The 20,966-nt window shown below is 41.4% G+C and overlaps 1 protein-coding gene across 1 annotated transcript in view; it reads left to right on the forward strand.

Moving 5' to 3' along the window:
* Positions 1-20,966, forward strand: part of MTOR (mechanistic target of rapamycin (serine/threonine kinase)) — a 140,021-nt gene that overhangs the window by 36,153 nt on the left and 82,902 nt on the right. The window contains exons 19-25 of the mRNA XM_012662496.1: positions 8,377-8,463; positions 11,987-12,154; positions 12,632-12,744; positions 13,036-13,198; positions 14,361-14,453; positions 15,150-15,296; positions 20,474-20,616. Of these exons, the coding sequence (XP_012517950.1) occupies positions 8,377-8,463; positions 11,987-12,154; positions 12,632-12,744; positions 13,036-13,198; positions 14,361-14,453; positions 15,150-15,296; positions 20,474-20,616 (914 nt within the window). The remainder of the gene's footprint in view (positions 1-8,376; positions 8,464-11,986; positions 12,155-12,631; positions 12,745-13,035; positions 13,199-14,360; positions 14,454-15,149; positions 15,297-20,473; positions 20,617-20,966) is intronic.

Raw genomic sequence — 20,966 nt, forward strand, 5'->3', positions numbered from 1 at the left:
GCTCTTTCGGTTTCATGAAAATTTTAAGATTTTTTTTTCTATTTCTGTGAAAAATGTCATTGGTATTTTGATAGGGATTACATTGAATCTGTAGATTGTTTTTCTGCTTTTTGAAAAAAAAAATTCTTATGTTGGAATGTTAGCTCATTGTCGGTTTTTCTTCTTTTCTAATGTAATCTGTTAAGGCTATAAATTTTACTCCAAGTATTGTTTGGCTGCTTTCCAAAATTTTTAAAGGTTTATTGTTCAGACCCCAGAGCAGATTAAAAAAATACAAAATTTTTAGAAATACTTTATTAAGATGAAATTTACATACCATAAAATTCACCCTTCTTAAACTTAAGTGTAAAATTCATTGATTTCTAATATACTGACAGAATTACACAATCATCACTATCCATCTAATCTTAGAAAATTTCCATCATCCTAGCAAGAAACTTGCTCATTTGCAATCAGTCATTTCCATTCCTACCCCATCCTTAAGCAACCACTAATCTACTTTTTGTCGCTATAGATTTGCCTGTTCTGAACGTTTCATATAATTGGTATCATAGAATATATGGTCTTTTGTGTCTGGCTTCTTTCACTGAACATACTACTTTTGAGGTTTGTCCATGTTATGACATGTATCAGTAGTTCATTCCTCTTGTATTGCTCAATAGTGATGTAGTATTTTGATATTGTTCAAAAGTATTTTCCAGTGTTTGTTATGATTTCTTTTTTCACCCTTGAGTTACTTAGAAGTGAGTATTTTATTTGCAAATTTATAGGGTTTTTAATTTCTTTTTTATATTGATTTCTAACCTAATTGCATTGTGTTTATGGTTCTTTGATGTTTGCTGAAACTTCTTTAATGGTCTTGTGCTTGATTGATTTTCATAATTATTTCCTGTGTGCTTGAGAATAGTGTGTATTTGCTGATATTATGCACAGGAGGGTTCTATATATGTCATTAGATTGAGCTCATTACTTAATTGTGTTCAAATCTTTTGTGTCCTTGTTGATTTGTTGTTTGTTTGATCTATCAAGTACTGAGAGAAGTGAGGTAAAAATCTCCCTTTACAATGGTGGATTTATTAATTTCTCCTAGGTTAGTAAATCCTGTTTTATATATTTTTGAGGTTGTATTATTAGATGCATACAAATTTTTGTTCTGTTTTTTTTTTTTTTGAGACAGAGTCTCACTCTGTTGCCCAGGCTAGAATGCTGTGGCATCAGCGTAGCTCACAGCAACCTCAAACTCCTGGGCTCAAGCGATCCTCCTGCCTCAGCTTCCCGAGTAGCTGGGACTACAGGCATGCGCCACCATGCCCGGCTAATTTTTTCTATATATATTTTTAGTTGTCCAATTAATTTCTTTCTATTTTTAGTAGAGACGGGGTCTCGCTCTTGCTCAGGCTGGTCTCGAACTCCTGAGCTCAAACAATCCTCCCACCTCAGCCTCCCAGAGAGCTAGGATTACAGGCGTGAGCCACCACACCCGGCCCCTCCGGATGTTTAGTGCAGGTACACTGGGCCTGACTTTAAAGAGTCCTTTATCCATCACTATCAACTCCACACGCCACAAGAAGACAGCACAACCAAGGAAGACTGGGACTGAGTTCTCTTGTAGGTTTCACTGGGCAATTGGACCTGGCAGTCAAAATTGTTGATCACTGCCCAGTGAACCCTTGCTCCGCCCTGTCTGGTTCAGTGGTGGTCTTGAAGGTCAGTCCGCACTTCCAGTGTGGGTCTGTGTAGTAAAGAATTTGGCAGATCTTTCTTCCTATTTCCTGGGAGGTTACCTCTAAACCCTTGAAATTTCCTGAGTGATAGGAGTGTCTTTGCTATTCATGGTGGACCTGCACAAGAGCCACGTCTCAGGCAGCAGCAGCAAGATAAGACGGTGGATTCCCCCCCCCTTTATTTATTAATTTATCAGTTTTTTAAAATAATGAGTCAAATCCCTAGCAACCTTTCAAAGGTGACCCAGACACCACCACCCCTATCCCCCAACCCACCCCTGTTCTTTAGAGTATCATTATGAACTAACTCATAGACTTATATATTTTTACATATATATATATATAGAGAGAGAGAGAGAGAGAGATTGATCAATCTGATATGTGTTTCTATTCATTGCAGACACTGTTCTTTTTCACAATCTAATTATCCCAATCAACCTGGTTGTTGAGTCCTTTTTATAAAGCCCTGTAGACTTTCTTGCTTTCTGTCAGAAAGAAGTTATTCCAAGTACATTTCACTCTAGCCTAGCAGAGCCACTTCCAAGGAGCTCTGGTTTCTTTTAGTGAGAATATATACCTATATGTATTTTGTACATATATCAATGGTAAATGACCGATAGTAGTTAGTATTAATATAAGATTACTGTAGGCCAGGCATAGTAGCTCACACTTACAATCCCAGCACTTTGGGAGGCTGAGGTTGCTTGAGGCCAGGAGTTTAAGATCAGCCTGGGAAAAAATAGTAATGCAACCTCTCCAATCTCTACCTGGAAAAAAAAAAAATTACTGAGTTTAAGACCTTTTTTTTTTTGAGACAGAGTCTCACTCTTTTGCCTGGGCTAGAGTGAGTGCCATGGCGTAAGCCTAGCTCACAGCAACCTCAAACTCCAGGGCTCAAGCGATCCTCCTGCCTCAGCCTCCCGAGTAGCTGGGACTACAGGCACGCACCACCATGCCCAGCTAATTTTTTGTATGTATTTTTAGTTGTCTGATTAATTTCGTTCTATTTTTAGTAGAGACAGGGTCTCGCTCTTGCTCAGGCTGGTCTCGAACTCTTGAGCTCAAACAATCCGCCCACCTCGGCCTCCCAGAGAGCTAGGATTACAGGCGTGAGCCACTGTGCCCGGCCTAAGACATTTTTTTGCAATTTATTAGTGTTTTTAGGATGTGTCCTACTAGGGATGTACAACCAAAAGACTGTGTTTAAAGTCACTTGAAATTATTCTTTGATGATGCAACCAACTTGGTTTATAGTTAAACTCATTTGGTTTTATTTATTTTCAGTTTTTAGAAATTTCTTTTGAGTTTTTAAAAATTTAACTTTATTTTATTTATGCAAAACATTAACATGGTTCCAGAGCCAAAACTGTAAAATAAAATATATCCAGAGAAGTCTAGCTTCTTTCCCCATCCTCATCCTTTGTTTCTTCCTTCCTATATTATTTCCTACTGTTGTTGTAACAAATGACCACAAATTTAGTGGTTTAAAACAACACAAATATATTGTCTTATAGCTCTGTAGGTTGTGAGTCCGACGCAGGTCTCAGTAGACTAACATGCAGGTGTTGGTAGGGCAACATTCCTGTCTGGAAGTTTAGCAGGGAATCTGTGTCCTTGCTTTTTCTAGCTTCCAGAAGCCCCTGCATTCTTTGGCCCCTTACCTCTACCTTCTAAGTCAGCAACGTTGTACCCCTCTCAGCCCTCAGATCTTCCTCTCTGACCACTGCCAGGAAAGATTCTCTACTTTCAAGGCCTCATGTGATTAGATTGGGCCCATCCAAATAATCTAGAATAATCTCCCATTTCAAGGTCCTGAACCTTAATAATATCCTCAGAAGTCCCCCCCCTTGCCATGCACGGTAACATATTCCTAGGGTCTAGGGCTTAGGGTGTAGATTTCTTTGGGGTACCATTATTCTGCCTTCTATACTTCCCCCTAAGGTAACCATTTTTATCAGTTTTTAAATTTATCTTTTCATTATTTATTTTTTTAAAATGTAAGGAAATATATATTCTTCACACGTTCTTTACTCAGAAGATAACATAATACAAACAATTGGTTCTGAACCTTGCTTTTTTTCACTTAACAACATAGCTTGGTGTTCATGCCATAGCAGTTTATTTGAGAATTCTTCATTCCTTTATACAGTTACATGGTACTTCTATTGACAGATATTTGTGTTTTTTTCAGTCTTTTGCTATTTAAAATAATCCTGCAATGAAAAGCTTTGTGCATACATCATTTTCGCCTATTTTTCCTCTTGTACTTGACTTCGTTTTTTTATAATTAGATCTTTGAGCTCTTTGGAATATTTCCCAGGGTACGGTATGAGGAACAGATGCGATTTTATCTTTTTCACCCTTAAAATTTTGACTTACATACCTAATGTAACAAAGTCTAAAATTAATATCTCCATCTTTTCCCTGTATAGTATATGAAACTTAGAATAATTGTTCAAACCATCTTCCTTTCTTCTTATATTATGTAGTATTTCACTTTTTTTACCACCAAATTAGACGTTATTAGTATTGTTTTATGCAGTATTTGTTTATATTCATCCACAGTTGTCATTTCATTGTTAATCATTCCATCCGCCACGTCAGAGCTTACGTCTAGGACCATTTTTCTTCTTCCTGAGCCAAATTCCTCTTGTGAGCATTTATTGAAGTAAACTCTGTTTTTGTTTATCTGAACAAGTCTTTATTTCACTCTCTTTTTAAATCTTCATTTAGCCAAGAATATGATACTAGGTTCTCCCGCACTTGTAGCTATTATCTCACTGTTTCTGACTTCTCTTTGTTGCTGTTGAGAAATCATGGTTCCTTTTTACTTAGTTCCTCTTTCTCTGTGGCTGTTTTGCAGATCTTCTCATTGTTTTTGTTGTCCTGAAGCTTCACTATTGTATATCTAGATGGGGATTTCTTTTGTAAGCAAAGTCTCCTATTGGAGACTTGTAGGGCTTCCTGAATCTGAGGATTGATATCTTTCATTAGTTCTTCAGAAATTCTTGTCTGTCATCCTTTTTGAATATTGCCCTTCTACACTTCTATTTTTTTCTTCTAGAATTCTGATTAGACAAGTTAGAGCTGCTCACTCTTTCCTTAATGTCTCTTAGTTTCTTGTTCATATTTTTCTTTTCTTTTTTTGTTTTTGAGACAGAATCTCACTCTGTTGCCTGGGCCAGAGTGCTGTGGCTGTAGTGCATGCCACAACACCTGGCTATTTTTCTATTTTTAGAAGAGATGGGGTCTCACTCTTGCTCAGGTTGATCTTGAACTCCTCAGCTCAGGTGATCCTCCCACCTCGGCCTCCCAGAGTCCTAGGATTACAGGCATGAGCCACTATGCCTAGCCTTTGTTCATATTTTTCATCTTTCTGGGTGTGTGAGTGTGTGTGTGTGTGTGTGTGTGTGTGTGTGTGTGTGTGTGTGTGTGTTACTAGTTTTTGTTCGTTTGTTTTTTTTTCCACAGGGCAGTTACCCGAACCAGAATAGGTTCAGAGAGACTCGCACATTCTGGATGTTTATTCACATCCATTTTCTGTTCACTGATTCTTCAAATATGTCTTTTTTTTTCCCTGTGGTTGAGTTTTTAGTTTCAACTACATTATATTTCTTTAAGTTATAGTAGGTATTTCACATATGCCTAGTATTTTTTGGTGGTATTTTATTCCTTACCAATTTTTTTATTCCCCCGTTTATTTCTTTAAGCATTTTAAGTAGACTTATTTTATATTTTTTACCTAATAATTCCATTATACGTAAAATCTTTAATGGGTGTAATTCTGTTGTTTATTATTCCTACTAAGGCATGCGTGTAGTGGTCTATTTCCTCATTTGTTTTATAATTTTGGATCATATATTCAGCTGGGCTTTCCCTGGAGCAATACTAGAAAATCTGCTCTGAATTTGCATCTCTCCAGAGGGGGTATGTATGCATTTGCTTCTGCTAGGTTATCCAGCAGAATTTTAAATTAATTTCTTGGATTAGAGTTTCCCAGGCCACACAGGTAGTTAAAATAAACCCATAAAGCCATATGAGAGTGGGCCTGAAATTACAACCTCTTAGGGGAGACTTTTTTCTACCTATACCCCACATTAAAACTGACAAATTTCTTTGTCTCCTTTTACCAGTGGAAAGATTTTATTTATTTATTTATTTATTTTTGTAACTCACTGTTTCTCTTAATAGGTAGCCCTTTGAAGGTCTGGTTTTATGTGGGAGGTTTCAAGGTTTCAATTCTAATAATCTAATAATCAGATTTATCTTTTATGCATTCATTTTAGACTTTTCATAGTGGACGAGTTTGGGAGGAGATCTAGTCCATCATATTTTTAGGAGGAAAACTATGTGTTCTTTTAAAACACTCATGTTCAGGGGAAGGAAGAGAAAAAGCTTGTGAACGAATCTAAGGGAGAAGAAAAGAGGTGGCTGCTTGAGTTCTCTACGAAGGACCGAGGCACTTGCCTGTCTGCCACACTTGGGTGGCTACTCCTTATGAAGCAGCCATTCCCTAATCGCACCTAATAAAATGAGGCTAAGGACCTAAGGACCAGGAGGCTTGTTTCTTCTTTCTGCCTTGTGGTTTGCTCTGACTTCCCTGCCATCTCCATTGCCTTGCTTTTCCTCTGGTGTAGGTTTTCTACCTGCTTTCAGGTTTTGTGTAATAAAAATTTTGCTGAAGAGCCTTTATATTTAGAGTCTCATGTCCCTTGATCTCTGTAATATACTTTTTATAGGAACCATTTCACAAAAACTGTCAGCAGTGATTCAATGGGGGTAAGGGAGACAGGAGATAGGTAGGGCTGGCTCTACTGAGTCAAACCTGTGCCAACCAGTAACCTGACTCTAACCACCTCAGAAGCCATTGACATCCCTGTCATTAGGAAATCAGTCCAAATTCTTCTTTGAGCCCAATCCTGTATGTCCTATCAGTTTCACCTGTTGAGGTGATGTATATCATAAGTCCATTACTCACTATTTGAATAACACTTTTAACTTATCCTCAACTTACCCGCCTTATGTCTATCTCTAAATTATCCTTGTTAATGGAAAGAAGCAAAGGCATAGAGAGCTATAAAAATTTGGGGGGATTTCAAAATGTGATTTGCTACTTAATATTGATATATAATGCTATCTGAAGATCATGACAGATAAAACCACACCTTAAAGACAAGTCTTTAACCTGAAAAGTAGTTGAGATTTCCCTTACCCATGCCATCCTTACTCCCAGTTTTATTTAGTGGATGGCATCTCTTTTTACACTTAAGGTACCAACCTAAATGGAATCTACTTATTCTGTCCCTCCCCCAATTTGCTTGCTATTTTGGCTCATAATTTCTTAGAAACACAATTAATTAAGACCTATTAATTGAGTTAATTACTATGACTTAGCTGTAGAACCCATTATCAATGCCAGGGGTGGGGCTCACACCTGTAATCCCCGCAATTTGACAGGCCGAGGTAGGAGGATTCCTAGAGGTCAGGAGTTTGATACCAGCCTCGACAACAGAGCAAGAAGACCCTGTCTCTATTCTTTTTAGTTATTTTTTTATTTTTATTTTTTTTGAGACAGCGTCTCACTCTGTGGCCCGGGCTAGAGTGCCATGGCGTCAGCCTAGCTCACAGCAACCTGAAACTCCTGGGCTCAAGCGATCCTCTTGCCTCAGCCTCCTGAGTAGCTGGGACTACAGGCACGCGCCACCATGCCTGCCTAATTTTTTCTATTTTTAGTTGTCCAGCTAATTTCTTTCTATTTTTAGTAGAGACAGGGTCTCACTCTTGCTCAGGCTGGTCTCGAACTCCTGAGCTCAAGCAATCCTCCCACCTCGGCCTCCCAGAGTGCTAGGATTACAGACAGGCGTGAGCCACCGCGCCCGGCCAAGACCCTGTCTCTAAAAAAAAATAAGAAAGATTATCTGGGCCTAAAATCCCAGCTACTTGGGAGGCCGAGGCAGGAGGATTGCTTCAGTCCAGGAGTTCAAGGCTAGAGTGAGCTATGATTATACCACTGCACTGTATCCTGGTAACAGAGTGAGACCCTATGTCTAAAAAAAATAAAATACCCATAATCCAGAGTCAGCTGTATTTATTTTAGAAAGTGTTAGTGGTAATTAATTAGAGCTAAATAAACAAAAGGTACATTTATAGTTGATTAAAGGTTTCATGTCCATTTTTAAGTCTGTACTGACTCTAGAGATCCTTGAATGTCAGCTGACATTCATTGAGCACTGAACACTGTTCACGTTCCTGTTCTAATGCTTTATGTGTATTATCCCGTTTAATCTTTACAAGTCTGTGCTGTTATCTGCATTTTCCCACTGAAGAGGCTGGGCACAGAGAGGCTAACTGATGGTCACAGAGCTGATAGATGTAGCTCAAAGTAGCTCAAAACACCCAGTCTAACCCCAGAGCTCCTACTATGCGGTAACTGGCTCACCTGGTATGTAAAGCCCCAGAGAGTGGTTTTTAGCCCCCACTGCCGATCATCACCACAGGCTTTAAGTCTGAGTCTTTGAAACATGTTCTCAGTAGTTGGGGTAGTGTGGAAACCAATTCTGTAGTGTTCTGTGTTTGTTCACGTGGACTTTGGTAATCCTGGGAGTTCTGTGTCCTTCATGATGCCAGCTTGTTGACCTCTTGTCCATTTCAGTTTCTGTTCCAGCAGCTGGGAATGCTGGTGTCCTTTGTGAAGAGCCACATCAGACCTTATATGGATGAAATAGTCACCCTCATGAGAGTGAGTAGAAGTTAATGCTTTGGTCTGTTCATCTATGTTTGGGTCAAGGAAAGCTCAGAAGCAAGTTTGGATAACATGGACATCTTTTTCATGGGTCATTGTAGAGCTGTTACAACCCGAGTGTAGAAAGTAGAGCAAGATAGGCCTCCGGATTCTGAGGGAGAGGAGAGGCTGTCGCTCCAGGCTCCCAGGTACAGAAGTACAAGGTATGAAGCCTGAAGAGGAATCCTGAATAATTGTCTGCCAGAAATAGACTGTTGAGTTACTTGCCTCACACAGAACAAAGCAATTTCACTTTAATATCACAACAGTGCTTTTCTGTTCCCATGAAAGCCCTCTTCCTTATTGCTCATAAAACCATAGCCTGAAGAGGGGATTGGAGATTGGGTTTTCCTGGGGCTGTTAAATACGACGGACTCCTGTCAGGCTCTGAGGAACAAGGTGATGCTTTAACCTGCTACCTCCGAAAGCATAAATGTTGCCTTCTGACTATAGTGGCACACGAGAAAAGGCTCAGGTCTCAGGATTTTATAATATGCATTAGCAGGTGCTGGAAGACATCCCGTTGATAGCAATATCATTTTTCCTTCTGTTCTGTGTAATTTAAATGTTTCTGTTGGGAAAGTTGCTTTGTAGAAATGATTTTTTTTTTTTTTTTTTTTGAGACAGAGTCTCACTCTGTTGCCCGGGCTAGAGTGCCGTGGGGTCAGCCTAGCTCACAGCAACCTCAAACTCCTGGGCTCGAGTGATCCTCCTGCATCAGCCTCCCGAGTAGCTGGGACTACAGGCACGCACCACCATGCCCGGCTAAATTTTTTTTTATATATATATTTTAATTGTCCAGCTAATTTCTTTCTGTTTTTAGTAGAGACAGGGTCTCGCTTTTGCTCAGGCTGGTCTTGAACTCCTGAGTTCAAACGATCCACCTGCCTCGGCCTCCCAGGGTGCTAGGATTACAGGCGTGAGCCACCGTGCCCAGCCAGAAATGGCATGTTTTTAAAGAGTTGGAGGATGATTTCTCTTCTTTCACACCAGACCTTTATAGTTAGCATGGAGGAAGCAGCAGAGCTAAAATCCAAATGGCTGGCTTCAAAACTGGAACTTCCTAGCACCTGGGTCTCTGAGCTGAGAAACTCTGACATGTATAAATACTTAAAAACTGCTCTGTTCCCTAACTCCTGCCACAGAGGCCTCTGTACAAGGAAGATTTCAACAGAATACTAAAGAGCCCAGTGGCTGATCTTGGGGAGAGAGGGAGGGGGAAGCAGCATACTTGTGTTTGGGAGCCGAAGTAACCTGTTATTCCCCCAAAAAAGACCAAACACAGGCATATGATATGACCATGTTATAGTCATCTCAGGGTTATGAGCAAAACACCAGGGATTTGAGGCAGGGAGCCTCACACCTGTGAAATTCAGCTTTCGTTCGTCCCAGGTAGAGAAGGTGCAGGGGGCCTCCCTTTGGCTGCTGGTGCTGGGTATTTTAATTAGCTCCCCGGAGCCCAGGATGAAAATAGTCTGAACAGTGATACATCCAACCAGCATCCCTCAGCAGACTGCCTGGCTTCTTTGAGGTAGAGCACCCATGTGAGGAGCTGATGATAGTAAGTTGCGGGGTGGGCAGGCTTTCTCTAAAGAAGCCAGAGTGTGATCCAAGTGAATGAACATCAGACAAACTGTGGAGACCATAAAATCTGCAATGTTTCTTTGGCAAAGCTTTTTATCTAGAGAACGTAGCTTTTTCAGAGAGAATACTTCTCTCCAAATAGAGAAAAAGTAAGTTTTACCAGCATCTTCTATTAATAATATGGTTTTTACTTTCTAAACTGTTACGCTTTTTGAAATAATTTTTTAAATAAACAAACTTTATCTTTCTAAAAAGCCTTTCATCTGAGGAATTATCTTTATTTTTATTGACTTATACTTTGGATGGTTTAGGGGCCCCGAGGGTATTATTAATATTCATGGATTGCCATCATTAGTAGGGTTTCTATTATCATTAAAATCTCCTACTCTGGAAGTTTTAAGAAAGGTGGTAGGCAACTATCTTTTTGAATTGATTTGAAATTACAGCTTTTCTGGAGTTAGAAGCATGGATTAGTAGTTTGCCTTATAGTTCCAAGACAGGACATGTAGCCAATTACCAAGTTTTTATTTTAGTAACTTATGTGGAATACAATTATGTGGGTGTAGAAAAGCGCTCATTTTGTGGCACTGTCCGGGACTGATGGGTAGATTTTTGGGGGGATAAATGTCAGATGCTATCTGATAAAGTCTAAACCCAGAAAAGGCAGGAAATCTTTTTTTTTTTTTTAAAGGACTTTCAATGTTAGAAATTTATTTTATTTTATTTTATTTTATTTTTATTTCAGGATATTATGGGGGTACAGATGTTTAGGTTACATATGTTGCCCTTGCCCCCCCACCCCCAAGTCCGAGTTCCAAGTGCGTCCATCCCTCGGATGGTGTGCACTCTTTGTGTATGCATATACCCATCCCCTCCTCCCCCCTCCCACCAAACATCCAATAGGTGTTATTCTTATATGTGCACTTATGTGTTAATCAGTTAATACCAATTTGATGGTGAGTACCTGTGGTGCTTGTTTTTCCATTCTTGGGATACTTCACTTAGTAGAATGCGTTCCAGCTCTATCCAGGAGAATGGCAGGAAATCTAGACAGCACTGGAGTTGCCCTCTGGTAGAGATCGGGTGGTACCAAAGTATTCGTCCTAGACCACTTCAGAGCTCTTAGAGTGACTTAGATTTAGTCATCTGTTCATTCTGTAAGCTTGTGTTTGAATGGCTAGAATATTCCAAATGCTCTGATAGATTCTAGGGATACAGAGGTGAATCAGAGATTTCTTGCCCTTAAATAGCCTATAGTCTAGTAGAGGGAGGATGGCAAAGCAAAGTAAATATTATAGGTACTAGGAAAGAGAAGTATAAGGGCACCCAAAGTGGATCATGGAAGGACAACAGGAAAGCCTGTACAGGAGAAGTGAGGCTCAACCAGGTCTAGAACGACAGAAAGGGCTTAGCTGAGCAAGAAATGGAAAGCCAGGTGTGGTGGCTCACACCAATGGTCCTAGCTACCTGGGAGACTGAGGCAAGAGGATTGCTTGAGCTCAAGAGTTCAAGTTCAGCCTGGGCAACATAGCAAGGCTCCATCTCTTAAAATAAATACGTACATACATACATACATACAAAAATATTCATTTCCTGAAGTGGTACAGTAAAACAAAAGGAGGGGGTGGATCGTAGGCAAAGGAAGCTGCACGAGCAAAGCACAGAGGAGTAAGGTAGCCTGGTGCCTCGGGGGAGATGCAGCTGAATTTGTTCAGTATGGCCGTGACGTGGGGTAGGATACAAGAAGGGCCTGGAGAGAGGAGGATGGGGTGGAGTTCATCTTGGGGCAGACCATGCTCGCTACACTTTTGCTTCTTTCTGGCCGTCTAAGTTCCTTGATTCACATTTCAGCAGAAGGGTACCTGACTGTGCTTCTCTGCCTCCTCCCTCTTTGTAGGAATTCTGGGTCATGAACACCTCAATCCAGAGCACGATCATTCTCCTCATCGAGCAAATTGTGGTAGCTCTTGGGGGTGAATTTAAACTCTACCTGCCCCAGCTGATCCCACATATGCTGCGCGTCTTCATGCATGACAACAGCCCAGGCCGCATCGTCTCCATCAAGGTGAGTCACTCAGGGTATCCTCTGGAAGGATTTTCAGCTTCCCACAGAGCCCTGTTCTGAGTAACAGGTTGAGGCCCACTCCACAGGACCGAATCCTAAGAATACCAATACCTGATGTGTGCAATTTGCAGCGTACAGAATGTTTATAATCCTATCTTGATTATCCTTATATTTCATAGCTCCTTTAATGGATTAATCTTGGTCAGTGTTTTATCCCAGACCAATTTTTTCTATTATCCAGCAACTGATTCCTTATCAATTGAAATAAGCACAGAGAAAGCAAAGTAATGCATAAGCAAATAAAATGAGGGTGAAAAAAGTACGACCGAAAGAATATAATTCAAGGCCACTTAATAAAGGCTTCTCAGAGTCTCCACAGAACTTTGAATTATCCAAACCACCACCGCTCTCCACGTCCTTAGATCCTTGAAACCTGACTGTATTTGTTCATTGCCATGCTCTTATTCCCTTTTGCAGTTGTTGGCTGCAATCCAGCTGTTTGGTGCCAACCTGGATGACTATTTGCATTTGTTGTTGCCTCCTATTGTGAAGTTGTTTGATGCCCCTGAAGTTCCACTGCCTTCTCGAAAGTAAGCACCTGCCCCTTGGGACTAACAGTCATTAAGCTTTTAATGTTTTATAGAAAATATATTTTTCTTAAGTTCCCAGGCCATCTTTCTGTTTTTTTGTTATTTCAACTCCTATTATTTTAGTCCAGAAATGCCCTAGGTTTATGGAAACCTTCCTTAACTGTCCCCATCCCACTGGATTATATGTTGGCTCTGTGTCACCCAGAATACCTCAGAAGCCATTCATTCCCATTCCTTCTCTTACTCCGAGATTGTGTGTTAGCCGTTACTACATGCTGGTGATTGTTGTAGGGCAGCATTAGAGACAGTGGACCGCCTGACGGAGTCCCTGGACTTCACTGACTACGCCTCCCGCATCATTCACCCTATTGTTCGAACACTGGATCAGAGCCCAGAACTGCGTTCCACGGCCATGGACACATTGTCTTCACTTGTCTTTCAGCTGGGGAAGAAGGTAAGACAGGAGCCCTGAACAAACAGGTACCCTTCTGCCTTATTTGGGAAGAGAGCTTTGTCTGTGAGCTACTCCATGTGTTAGTCTAATCTAAGGTCTCAGCTACCATCAGAGAACATGGAATTATTTGCCAACCATCTGTGTGGGCTGAGGGCTATTCTGGGGATAACGTAACGACCAGAATAAAGTCCTTGCTCTCATGGAGCTTCCATTCCAATGAAGCAAAGCAAATAAACACAGTTGTCTCATAAGAACAATGGCTGGAAGTGGGGAGAAATGCTGTTTATGTTATTTATTTATTTTTTAAGAATTTTTTTCTTTTTTTTCTTTTTATTGTTATCTTTACTTTTTAAACCCACCAGAGGAGAGAAATGCTGTTTATTTAAGGTAGACAGGGAAAACTTCTCTGATCAATTGACATTTGAGCAGAGACCTGAATAAAATAAAGGCCCAATCCCAGAGATTTGGATAAAGGCAGAAGAAATAGCATCTGCAAAGGTTTAGATGGCAGCTTGCTTGAAGAGTTCAAGGCACAGCAAGAGAACAGTGTGACGTCAGAGGAGTGGGCAAGGGGAGGTGTTTGGAGTTAAGGTCATGGAGATAAGGTGGGACAAGGGTAGAGACTAGATCTTGTAGGTCACTGTTTCTCAGACATGATCCCTGGGCAGGCAGTATCAGTATCCGTGTACCTGGAAACCTGCTAAGAATGCACATTCTTGGAGGCCGCCCCACCTTTTGAATAACAAGCTCTCCAGGTGATTCTGATGCCCACTAGAACTTGCAGATCACTGTTGTGGGTGATTGCAAGTACTTTGGCTTTTACTCTGAGCAAGACTGGAAGTCTTTGCAGGATTTTGAACACAGGAAAAATATGATGTGACATAATATTTTAAAATGGCGACTGTCAATGCTGTGTGAAAACATAGGCTGTGGGGGCAAGGGTGGGGGCAGAGACTGTGAAGAGGCCATCACAGTAAGGCAGGTGGAAGATGATGGGACTCGGACTAGGGTTATCGCAGTGAGTCGTAGAGAGGGATTCTTCTGAATACTGCAGAGCCAGCCACAAACCCAGAAGAAATGGCTATAACACAGTTGGGGTTTCCTGTCCTTTTTTCTACTCTCCAAAGTAATGGTTTCTGATCTCTTCCACCTCCTCTTATAGTACCAAATTTTCATTCCGATGGTGAATAAAGTTCTGGTGCGACACCGAATCAACCATCAGCGCTATGACGTGCTCATCTGCAGAATTGTCAAGGTGAACTACACTTCCTTTCTGTTTTGAAGTCCCCCGTTGTCTTTACTATTTGGTATTCTTGTAATCTTAGCTATGGGAATATCTAGCTTTTTAGCTCTAAACAGGGATTGGCAAACTTTTTCTGTAAAGATGGTAAATTTTTCAGCTTTGTAGGCTAAGTGGTGTCTGTTGCAACTGCTTGGCCGGAGAGCAGCCATAGGCAGTGTGCGAATGGTGAGCCCGGCTGCATTCCAGTAACACTGTGGACGCCAAAAGTTGATTCTCTTATAATCTTCATGCGTTGCAAGATATTAATCTTCTTTTGATTTTTTTTTCCCAACCATTTAATGGTGTAAAAACCATTCTTGGCCTTTGGGCCATACAGAAACAGGCAGAGGGGGCTGTTTGTTGCCTTTACTCTGAACACTTCATCGCTTTTATCATTGCTCATGGTTGTTTGATCTTTGCCAGTTGTGTGGTTGCATGCTCGCACTACAGTCAGTGCTTGATAGTGACCAGGAGTGACCAGCAAAGACTGATCCCTGGTGGGGGATTCATCCCACCTATGGTTCATTTTGTCCATACATGCAACTTTTTACTTCTTGTTGAAATCTTGGCTCTTCTAGGAGGTCTGAGTCTCCTCAGGTTTGAGGATATTTTCTAAACTGGGAGCATCTAGTGGAGTTGCAGGTGTTTTCTATACATGTCTGGTTGCAGGGATACACCCTTGCTGATGAAGAGGAGGACCCTTTGATTTACCAGCATCGGATGCTTAGGAGTGGCCAAGGGGATGCGTTGGCTAGTGGACCAGTAGAAACGGGACCCATGAAGAAACTGCACGTCAGCACCATCAACCTCCAAAAAGCAAGTCCATTGTTTCTGGGGAACTGGGGAAGAAGAGCTCTGCTGTTCTTTCCTGTTCAAAACTTTCAGCCATTGCTACCTTCAGTTTAAACCAATGAAATTCCAGCCCAAGTATTTTTCTGGAAATCTAGATACCATGAACACAGGTCCTTTGTCTGAGTGGTAATTTTTTTTAATTAGAGAAAAAATAGAGAACAAACTGTCCTTTTGTGCTCCCTTATAACTTTGATAGTAGAACCTTTTGTTGCAAATAACATTCTCATTTTTTACATGAATGGAGCAAAGCTGGTGAGCTCTTTAGTTAGCACTGAGACTGATGCAGGCTCTTTAAAATGGTGTTTTTCAAACTTCTCAAACTCATTGGGCTTACCAGTTGCTGAAGACTTCTGATGCAGGCAGTCTGAGGGCAGGGCTGATATTTTGTTTCTGACAAGCTCCCAGTTAATGCAGTGCTGCTGGTCTGTGGACCACACTTTGGGTATTGAAGTTTTAGATCCTTACAAGTAATTACTGAATTGTCTCTGCTGACCAAAGCCTGGGCTGTGACCAGCTTTTCATCAGATATCCCACCAGCCAGCAACCTAAAAACAGGTAGTTTGAAAGCCTCTCTAGTGAATCTAAACAGAATAATCATAGTTACTTTACTAACTTTTAAATAAATGTACCAGGTCTCCTGTTTTGCAAACTTTCCATTAGTCTTTAATGCTTCTGGTGGCAATAAGCAGCTCCCAGTTTGGATTTCAACATGGTGTTGTTCTTCATGTATTAGCAGCTGACCCACAGCAGCTACGCTCCATGTGTAACAGCAGATAGAGGTAAAGAACTGGGCAGGACTGTGTTCCAGTTGACTTGTTCTCTTCTTTTGGCCAAGCCCATGAAGATGTGAACACAGTCCTCTGTGTGTGTGCTCACACCCAGCTTCAGAATGCTGGGGCTTTATTACTAACTATTGTGTCAGGGTCTTTACCCCCACAGCTAGCAAGTGACCACTGCTGAGAAATATTTGCTGATTTAAGATGGAGCTAGCGAAATATTCCTGGGTCAGGAGGGATGCTTCTTTCCCTCTGGGGATTTTGTAACTGCTAGTCTGAGACTTTAGGAGGAAGGAAAAGGCCATCAGTCACCTGGTGTTCCCAGGCAGTCATGGAGGCCACCCTGCTGACTCCTCACACTTGAGGGAGGGGCCCGGCAAGGAGGCCAGATGCACATTTCCACCCTGATGTTTTCAGCCTAAGTTCAGAATGTCCTTCCAAGCAGGCAGCTGTCCACTCTGCTTTAGAGCTTTGTTCCGTCTATTTTAGGAAATTCCCCAGTAGTCTAGTTTGCTTCCAGGAGGTTTTGCTTTCTACCCAGGACTTGGAAAAAATAAGCATAAACCTTGCCACACAGATGAAAGAAAGACTCTCTAGTTTATCTCACCTGAGAGAATAGATCAAGTTCAAAAACCCTAAACAAAATCCTCCACAGCTGACTCTCAGATCCATTTCATCAAAAAGTAAATTGTGGCCGGGCGCGGTGGCTCATGCCTGTAATCCTAGCACTCTGGGAGGCCGAGGCGGGCGGATTGTTTGAGCTCAGGAGTTCGAGACCAGCCTCAGCAAGAGCGAGACCCCCCATCTCTACTAAAAATAGAAAGAAATTAATTGAACAACTAAAAATATATAGAAAAAATTAGCCGAGCATGGTGGTGCATGCCTATAGTCCCAGCTACTCGGGAGGCTGAGGCAGAAGGATTGCTTGAGCCCAGGAGTTTGAGGTTGCTGTGAGCTAGGATGACGCCACGGCACTCACTCTAGCCAAGGCAACAAAGCGAGACTCTGTCTCAAAAAAAAAAAAAAAAAAAAAAGTAAATTGTGCTTCCACATAATCATGTAATGATGATTAGGGATTGGTGTATTTATCAGTTTTAACCAGCTTTCAAAACACCAATTTGCCATCTCAGTCACCATTTTATTGGCTATGCCAATAGAGGATTTACATGATACAGATAAAAACCATTTTTTATACCTCTAGAATGCCTTCTAGAGTTTTCAGCAGCTTTACTGTCTTATGACAATCTATTTGGGCTTCACAGTGAATAGGCTGGCATTCTTTCAATGTATACCAACATCAGCAGATGTAGGTAGATAGCAGGAGATTGGCCATTGTGTACACAGTTATCATAGAACCCAGAGAACTGAGAGTTGATTTTTTTCTTTTTATTTATTCCCATTTTACAGATGAGGAAATGATTATGTTTTAAAGAGCCAGGGGAAAAGGTCCACATGGGGACTTGGCCTATTTGATAGATTAAGCTATAATTTTTTGAAGACCTATTTACTGCCATTTATCAAATAGTAACAACAATGATAGCAAAAAAAACTAACATTTTTTATGTGCTTACCACATGTCAGGCACTGTTGTAGAGCACTTCATGTGTATTAACTCATTTAATCGTCATGATAACCCCATGAGTTAGGTGCTGTCATTGCTGTCCCCATTTTATAGATGTGGACCTTGAGTAACTAAAAGTTTAAATAATTTGCCCAGTGTCAGCTAGTCAGTGTGGGAGCCAGGATTTGACCTAGCGTGACTCTAGAGCCTACTCCTTTCCTTTAATCACTGTGTTGAATTGTCTCTTCCTTTCCCAGGCCCAACCAACCTCACATTGTTAGAAGGAGAAAGAAATTAGTAGTACTTTCTTGTTTATATTCAACTTTTTTTTTTTTTTGGAGACAGAGTCTCCCTCTGTTGCTTGGGCTAGAGTGCCGTGGTATCAGCCTAGCTCACAGCAACCTCAAACTCCTGGGCTCAAGCAATCCTCTTGCCTAAGCCTCCTGAGTAGCTGGGACTACAGGCATGCACCACCACATCCAGCTAATTTTTTCTATTTTTAGTAGAGATAGGGTCTCCTCTTGCTCAGGCTGGTCTCGAACTCCTGACCTAAAGCGATCCTCCTGCCTCAGCCTCCCAGAGTGCTAGGATTACAGACGTGAGCCACTGTGCCCACCCTATATTCAACTTTTAAAGTGCTTTGTAATAATATGCAGCTACACACAGATCCAATGTGTAGGTAAGAAGCTAGAAATATATAGGCAGAAAGGGACTCGATGTTCCCATTTCACCCAACAGAACAAGGTCTAAAAGTTGAGTCATTGGTATGTCATCTAACTCTTCCTTCTCATTCTCATTGTATGGTCAGTAGTAATTATTTAGTTTAGGTCTTGTAACATCTGTACTCCAGTTTTTAACATAAAATAATAATTGTTTATATAATGTCGCTCATTGGTAGCTCTTCAGAAGCAGCAGCAAATCTCCAGTTTATCCCAGGGAGGTGATGGTTAAGTTGTTGATGGTAAGGTGGTTGTGTTAGTCTGTTCTGCGTGATATAAAGGAAATAGCTGAGGCTGGGTAATTTGTAAAGAAAGGAAGTTTATTTGGCTCAAAGTTCTGCCGACTCTTCAAGAAGCATGATGCCATCATCTGCTTCTGGTGAGGGCTTCAGGATACTTCCGATCAAGGTGGAAGGTGAAGGTGGAGCGGGCTGTCACATTGCAAGAAGCAGCAAGAGAGGAAGGAGGAGGTGCCAGGCTCCCTTAAACAACCAGCTTTCACATGAACTCATAAAGTGAGAACTCACTCATTATTGCCAGGAGGGCACAAAGCCATTCATGAGGGATCTGCCCCCATGACCCAGACACCTCCCACCGGGCCCCACCTGCAACACTGGGGAATCAAATTTCAACATGAGATTTGGAGGGGCCAAATATGCAACTGTATCAGTGGTGTAGCACATGGGGGTCTCTTCACTCCCTGGACCACTTCCCTAGTTCAAAGTGTGAGAACTTCTGCTCAAACTTACATGATTTCCCCAGTTTAGGGAGGATTGACATGCCTGTTCTGGAAAAATATTTTAAGAACGTATTTTTTTCACTTGTTTTTTTTTTATTTTTCGTAGAGACAGGGTCTCACTATTGCTCAGACTGGTCTCGAACTCCTGAGCTCAAGCAGCCCTCCCACCTTGGCCTCCCAGAGTGCTAGGATTTGTAGGCATGAGCCACCACGCCTGGCCGTTAAGAACATATTTTAAAAGTTAGAGATTTAGTAGTTAGGGCTAGGCCAGTTCAAATAGGTTATCATTTTGATAATAATAGTAACCACTTTTTGCTCACTTTGCTTTATTCCAGGTAGTCCCTTTAGATATGTTGTCCCTAGATGTGGAAGTCTGAAGCTCATATACAGCATACACATAGTTTGCCCAGGGTGTTACAGCTGCCGAGTGGCAGAGCCAGGTGTTTCTAACTTTGGAGAAATAGACATGCACACACATAGCACTAACTTTGTGCCAAACACTGTTAAGAAATTCATTACATTTATTAATTTAGTTACTCCTTAAACTATCCTATGAGTAGAAACTATTATCCTCATTTTACACATGAGGAAATTGAGGCACAGAGGAGTTAAGTAACTTTTCAAAGTCCAGAGAGCCAGTAAGTTTCATAACTGGGATTTCAGCTCAAGCCATCAAGTCCAGAGTGTGGCTGTTGGCCACTGCGCTGTACTACCCCTCCCCAGAACCCCAGTCTCCATCCACCTGCCTAAGCTGCCGCTGGTAATAACTCTCGATGCCTAGAGATGCTGGAGTTCTGAGGAAGGTTGGAGGGGATAAACTAGAGAGTAGAAATTAAATCTGTTCAAATCCTTGTTCCAACACAGTGCCTTGTGCTTCGGGCTCACTGCTCACCTGGTTGTAACACAATTCCTGCCGGTATGAACCTGAGCATTTTTCCTCTTCCTGTGTGACTCCTCACTGTCAGATGAACTGGTGTCCTCATGCAGAGAGTAGCCAGCTCCCTTCACGCACTGCTAAAGCCATTAGGCTTTGTTGAATGCACCCCGAGTGTGACAGTCCCCATCCATTCTGGTTCTGTAGAGCTCTCTTCTTTGCTGATGGAGTCCAGCAAAAATGAGTTGTAAAACAGGATTTTTCTATATTGTTGTAAGTTCCAGAGGTTGCTGCTCTTGCTTTATGGCTGTTAATTAAATATCTCTTTTGTATTTGTGCTCTGGAGGAATTTTATCATGAGAGGTATCATTTTATTAATCAAAGAAGTAGAATAATCATTAAATAGATGAGGGCTCTTAGAGCAATTGGCCCTTGAAGCTGACGGTTTTTCATTGTGCCTGTGGGATTACAGGCTTGGGGAGCAGCCAGGAGGGTCTCCAAAGATGACTGGCTGGAGTGGCTGAGACGGCTGAGCCTGGAGCTACTGAAAGACTCCTCGTCACCCTCCCTGCGCTCCTGCTGGGCCCTGGCACAGGCCTACAACCCGATGGCCAGGTACGGTGAGTCAGGGCCCCCTCTGCCCAGCTTCAGCTTCGGACAGAGAGGATCCAATACATACAATGCATACGAATCAGCTTTTATTAGAGGTAGTAGTAAAAGGGCTACTATTTTTAATTTTGCTGACTTGTGGGACAAAAAAAGAAAGAAAAAGGCACATTGAACAAACTTGTATTGCAGGAGAAGTATCCATCTTAATCTAGCTAGTAAACCACAAATAAACTCCTTTCCTTAGCAGATTAGGTACAAAATTTTCATTAAAAAGTTATTTACAACTCTGAAAACAACTACATAATAGTCGAATGTAACCTATTTCCAATAATAATGATATTCTGATTTTTTTTTTT

This window comes from Propithecus coquereli, unplaced genomic scaffold (assembly GCF_000956105.1).
Source record: "Propithecus coquereli isolate 6110/MARCELLA unplaced genomic scaffold, Pcoq_1.0 Scaffold77, whole genome shotgun sequence".
Lineage (NCBI taxonomy): Eukaryota > Metazoa > Chordata > Mammalia > Primates > Indriidae > Propithecus > Propithecus coquereli.